The sequence below is a fragment of the Sorex araneus genome, chromosome 2 (genome assembly GCF_027595985.1).
Source record: "Sorex araneus isolate mSorAra2 chromosome 2, mSorAra2.pri, whole genome shotgun sequence".
NCBI classification, from domain to species: Eukaryota; Metazoa; Chordata; class Mammalia; order Eulipotyphla; family Soricidae; genus Sorex; species Sorex araneus.
In genome coordinates, this window is record NC_073303.1 from 222,846,314 (window position 1) to 222,852,313 (window position 6,000).

Here is a 6,000-nt window from a genome sequence, read left to right on the forward strand (position 1 = left end):
CAAAATGTGAACAATTAGAAAATCTACAAGAGTAAAATCATCTTCATTACACTACTTGGGATATTTTCATAGATCTGTAATAAAATATTGGGAACTTTGGGTACCAGACAGCACAGCAGGTAGGGTGCTTATCAGCCAACCTGAGTTTGATCCTAGGCATTCCATAAGGTCTACTGAGCCCACCAGGAGTGATTTCTGAGCACAGAGCCAGGAGTAAGCCCTGAGCACCATCAGGTGTGGCCCAAAAACAAACGAAAAATGGTTGGGTCTTCCCTTGGGGCTGGAGAAATAGTATAGCAGGTACTTGCCTTGCACGTGGTTAAGGTGCCCTGAGCATTGTCAAAAGTAATTCCTGAGCACTACCAAGTGAGTCCTCCCCCCAAATTACAAAAACTATAATGTAATAAACTAAAGAAAATTATAATTCACTTTCAACAGTAATTATTTTTATTATTCTAGATCTTTGTATATATGAATACAATACACATATATGCATGTACCTTATATGTCTTTTAAATAGAAATACAAGTGTTTTCTATTCTATTCTATTCTGCACTTGTCTTTCATTTAACTATACATCTTAAATATCCTCCCATGTAGTACACCTCTCTTATTTTTCTTATATTGTTATAAAAAAAACAATATAAAACAACATTACTGAACTTTGACTAAAGAAAGAATAGCCTCTGAAGAAGAATGTCTGCAGTGGGAATCTGGATAGGCAAACTCACCCGAAATTCCATGACATCCACAAATGACTGGTAGTAATTGGTGAGTAATTTAATTATCTCAGTTTTTTCCCGATGAACTGGTCCTAAATGTTGCTAAAAGAAACATAAAATTAAATTTAAAACACAAAACAAGATGAGAGTTGATCAAAGTAACCCAAGAAGAACAGGAGTTAAACCTGAAATGTTCTTAAAAGGGTTGAAATTGAATTGAAAAATGGAGTTTAAAAATCTCCAGTGTGCTCATCTATGGTATATAGAATAACAGAGTGGGAGACTAACACCCAAGAATTGTAGAAATAAGTACCAGGAGGTTGACTCCATGGCTTGGAGGCTGGCCTCACATTCTGGGGAAAGGGCAACTCAGAGAAGGGATCACCAACTTTAATGCAGTCGAAGGCCATGTGGGGGAAGGGAATTGCGGGCTGAACAAGGGTTAGAGACGAGCACAGTGGCCACTCAACACCTTTATTACAAAACACAACAGCTAATTAGAGAGAGAGAACAGAAGGGAATGCCCTGCCACAGTGGCAGGGTGGGGTGAGGGGAGATGGGATTGGGGAGGGTGGGAGGGATGCTGGGTTTACTGGTGGTGGAGAATGGGCACTGGTGAAGGGATGGTTATGCTTCCTTCATACAAAGTTCCCGAACTTTGTATGAAGGAAGCATAAGCACAAAAGTGTATACATCTGTAACTGTACCCTCACGGTGATTCACTAATTAAAAATAAATAAATTTAAATTAAAAAAAAATCTCCAGTGTGCTGACACTCTTTTAAACAAAGATTCTCAAAAGAATAAATGATGGATGAATGTGATCCTAACTAGATATAGACTACTGATGGGAAATTTTAAGGTCCCTTCCAATGAAAGAGGAAAATATAAATTATTATTTACAGTTAAGTTAGAAGCAGCAAAATGAGAAGATGCTTCAGGTAAGGTAAATCTAGGGCTATATTTCTTTCATGAGGGAAAAGGAAAGGATATCCTGCTAGATGCATAATTCTAAGACAATTAGCAAGATAAGCCTGGGAAATAGGAACAAAACTTGTATTTTACTGGAATGATGAAACCATCTTCCTCTACAAAAATTAAGTGTTCTCATCCTGTCTCAGAAATTTTTTGTTTATTTTGTTTTTTGTTTGGGGGCCACATCCAGCTGTGTGGGGAGGCTTATTCTGGGCTCTGTGATTAAAGATTACCTGGGGGACCCCGTGTACTAGTAGGGATCAGATCCAGGTGAGCTATGTGAAAAGCAAGTGCCTAACCCACTGTACTATCTCTTTGGCCCCTTCTCATTTGGAGGTCGTTATTTTTGCTTTTGTTTTTGTTTGAAAATTAAGCCTGGTAGTGTTTAGGGGTTACTCCCAGAAGTGCTCCGGGGACCACGTGATGCTTGGGCTCAAACCCAATTCTCTTGCATGTAAAGCATGCATTCAGCCCTTGGTGGGGCAGGGTGCAGGGATGCCGCACCCAGTAGTGATCAGGGATAACTCCTATCTTTGTGCTCAGGGACCATTTCTCACAGGCTCAGGGAACCATATGGGGTGCTGAAAATCAAACCCTGGTCTGCCGCACCCAAAGCAAGCCCCTTACCCAATATACTATTACTCCAGCCCCATATTTAGTCATTTGAGCTATCTCTCCAACCCCTATGTTAGAAATATTTTCTTGGGGTCCTTTTGTTTGTTTTTTTATTGGGTCACACCTAGTATAGTTCAAGGGCTATTCCTCATTCAATGTTCAAGTGTCACTCCTGGCATTGCCCAGAGCACCATGTGGCACTTGGAATCAAATCCAGGCCTCCTGCAAGCAAAACTAGTTTCCAGTCCTTGAATTTATCTCCCTGGCTCTGTTTCAAAATTCTTAAGTCTACAGGAGTCAAAGTCCTGAGGGAAAAGTAGAGGGTGGCTGGTGGAGAAGGCCAGGGATGTGGCTCAAGTGGCAGATCACATGTCTAGCATGCTCAAAAGCCCTGTTTTGCCAATATGGCCATTGGATAAGAAAAAAGGAAAGAAGGAAAGGAAGGAAGGAAGGAAGGAAGGAAGGAAGGAAGGAAGGAAGGAAGGAAGGAAGGAAGGAAGGAAGGAAGGAAGGAAGGAAGGAAGGAAGGAAGGAAGGAAGGAAGGGAGGGAGGGAGGGAGGGAGGGAGGGAGGGAGGGAGAAAGAGAGAAAGAGAGAAAGAGAGAAAGAGAGAGAGAAAGAAAGAAAGAAAGAAAGAAAGAGAAGAAAGAAAGAAAGAAAGAAAGAAAGAAAAGAAAGAAAGAAAGAAAGAAAGAAAGAAAGAAAGAAAGAAAGAAAAGAAAGAAAGAGAGAAAGAGGAGAGAAAGAGAGAAAGAAAGAAAGAAAGAAAGAAAGAAAGAAAGAAAGAAAGAAAGAAAGAAAGAAAGAAAGAAAGAAAGAAAGAAAGAAAGAAAGAAAGAAAGGAAAGAAAGAAGAAGAAAGAAAGAGAGAAAGAGAGAGAGAAAGAAAGAGAAAAGAAAGAAAGAAAGAAAGAAAGAGAGAGAGAGAAAGAAAGAAAGAAAGAAAGAAAGAAAGAAAGAAAGAAAGAAAGGAAGGAAGGAAGGAAGGAAGAAGGAAGAAAGAGAGAGGAAGAGAGAGGGAAAAGAAGGGTAGAGAAGGAAGGAGGAAAGAAGGAAAGAAGTTAATTTTTTTTAATTACTTTAGGGGGGCTGGAGCGATAGCACAGCGGTAGGGGCGTTTGCCTTGCACACGGCTGACCCGGGTTCGATTCCCAGCATCCCATATGGTCCCCCGAGCACCACCAGGAGTAATTCCTCAGTGCAGAGCCAGGAGTAACCCCTGTGCATCGCCAGGTGTGACCCAAAAAAGCAAAAATTAAAAAATTACTTTAGGGATCAGAGCAATAGTAAGGGGGTAGGGTATTTGCCTTGCACACAGCCAGCCCAGGTTTGATCCCTGGAGCCCTATATGTTCCACCAAGCCCTGCCAGGGATGGTCTCTGAGCACTTATCAGGAATAAGTCCTGAGCACCACCCAATGTAACTCAACCCCCCTCCCAAAAGAAACAATATACTTTATCCCTTTCACTGTTCAGAGAGGCAGTCTTAAGAGAATCTGAAGCGTTCAATCAAAGAGTTTTTCAGAGAACAGGAAAAAGAGGTCAGATTCTCACCGTGCTGTTTCGGACATCAATGGTAGGAAATTTCTTGTTAATGTACTTGAGAGATGATTCCATTGACTTCTCCAGTAAGAAAGACGGCTTGGATTTGGGATCTGAACATGTCTGCACAGATAAAGCATACTGTGTTTCAACCCTTTCTCCTGCACCTCAGAAACATACTTCACATTATGCATCATTCATTCTTTTTTTTAATTTTATTGAATCACAGTGTGATAGTTACAAGCTTTTATGTTTGGGTTACAATCTCACAATGATCAAACACCCCTCTCTCCACCAGTGCACATTCCCCATCACCAATATCCCGGGTATATCCCCCCTTTCCCACCCTCCCCCTATCTCCATGGCAGACAATATTCCCCATACTCTCTCTCTACTTTGGGCACTATGGCTTGCAACACAGACACTGAGAGGACATCATGTTTGGTTCATTATCTACTTTCAGCAACATTCGCATCATTCATTTTTACACTCTCTAAGGAAGGGAATCTGGGGATTCTTTATAGAAAAGCCTAGGAGCACATCAGGAACAAGATGCAGGACAATAACACTTTGACTCTGGGCATACCACTGGTGGCTCACACTTGAATGTGATAAATTTACAGATTGCAGTGCCAACATCAATGTGTTAAGCGAACAATCAGGAGAGCAAAATAACCCGTGTACATTGTCTTGCTGGGTGAAGGTTAATATCTGCTCAGTCTCGGTACAAAGAGGAAGCTCTCCCCACCCCTCAGCTGAAGCCGGAAAAAATGAGAAAGCAGCTACTCAGGGGGCCGACATTGTAGGGAGCCAATGTCACAACTACATCCTCTAAATAAGTACTTCATCCCAAAGGGTGCTTACAGGAGACAAAGGGATCATGTTCCTGATGATGGCTTCATTACAAAATGCACAAAAGTCCCCTCCAGGTCCCCCGTTTTCTCTTTCCAAGACTCCCCCACTCCCGCCGTCTTTGTCTCTTTTAGTCTGAGGGCTTACCACCAGCTTCTACTAGTTCCACCGTTCTTATTCCACACACACGCATTCTCCACCCTCAGCATAGATGTCTCAGACCTCAGAAGGCACCTATCCTTTTTCAATCTCTTTTTCCCCCTTTTAAGGAAGTACTCTCGCAGAAAAGCTTCCTCTGAAGTTTTAGACCATTTTAGATATCTTCAGAGTGGGAGAGGGGCCAGCAACAAATAATAATACCTGGAATTCTAGACCCCAGACCTTTATCCAAATGATTCAGAACACGATTATTTCCCACCTTTTACCTCTCCCCTTGTAACGGGCAAAAGGCCGACACGCTCATGGGCCCAGGAATCGCACCGAGGAAGAAAAAGAAGCCTCCGGTCTGAGTCCTAACTCTGGCTAGTGTAACTGGAGGCAACTCAGACATCGGGCACAGAGTGGGGAGTCCCCACTGCTTGACCTGAGGCCTCACGAATCCCGCCCTACTGTTGCTGAAACAGTTCATTCTAGCCCCGATGCGCAGGCTTACCTTCTTGATATTATACATCCGGATGAGAACCCCCTGCCCTCGATCATTCAGAATAGTGAGCTTCTCTGCCAGCTTATGCTGGTACGCAGAGGTCAGAGACATGACGGCCACCGAGAGAGAGGAGCCTCTGGGCAGCAAAGCCTGGTCTCCCCAAACACTTTCAGGTTGGGGGGGTGACACCCTCAAGGCACAGGGACCCAGCCTGGTTGGTGCACTGGTCTTCCTGTTGGTCTGCAATTGGCTCCCGAGTCACTGCGGCTCACAGGCCCTCAGAATCTTCTTACGCTTCCTCTTGCACCCTCCGCGGCAGAGACTTCCTCTTTCTGGCTCTGCAGTATTTTTAGTAAAACTGAAAAAATGGGTGGGGAGAGGGACAGATTTTTCTAGGCTCTTCATAGTCTAGCACCAACTTTTGCAGGGCAGTGAGATTAGGAGGCCACCCCACTGGTGTTAGGGCACCCAGGGACCACCTCCCAGTGATACACACGTCCAGTAATATAACACAGTGATATTGGGAGCCACAGGACCACACCCAGTGACGACAGGGGTCAAATTTGGGGCCTCACAATGCATTCCACCCCTTTGAGTAATCTCCCCAGCTCCTCACACCAACATTTTTATCCTTATCCTTATATGTGAACCTGT

General features: G+C 43.5%; 1 protein-coding gene across 1 annotated transcript in view; it reads right to left on the reverse strand.

Moving 5' to 3' along the window:
* The window catches only part of NCKAP1L (NCK associated protein 1 like), a 64,456-nt gene extending 58,967 nt beyond the window's left edge, over nucleotides 1–5,489 (reverse strand). The window contains exons 1-3 of the mRNA XM_004601567.2: nucleotides 5,356–5,489; nucleotides 3,864–3,974; nucleotides 732–824 (exon numbers count right to left, since the gene is read on the reverse strand). Coding sequence (XP_004601624.1) covers nucleotides 732–824; nucleotides 3,864–3,974; nucleotides 5,356–5,457 — 306 coding nt within the window. The 5' untranslated portion in view covers nucleotides 5,458–5,489. The remainder of the gene's footprint in view (nucleotides 1–731; nucleotides 825–3,863; nucleotides 3,975–5,355) is intronic.
* Between the last annotated feature and the right edge of the window lie 511 nt (nucleotides 5,490–6,000).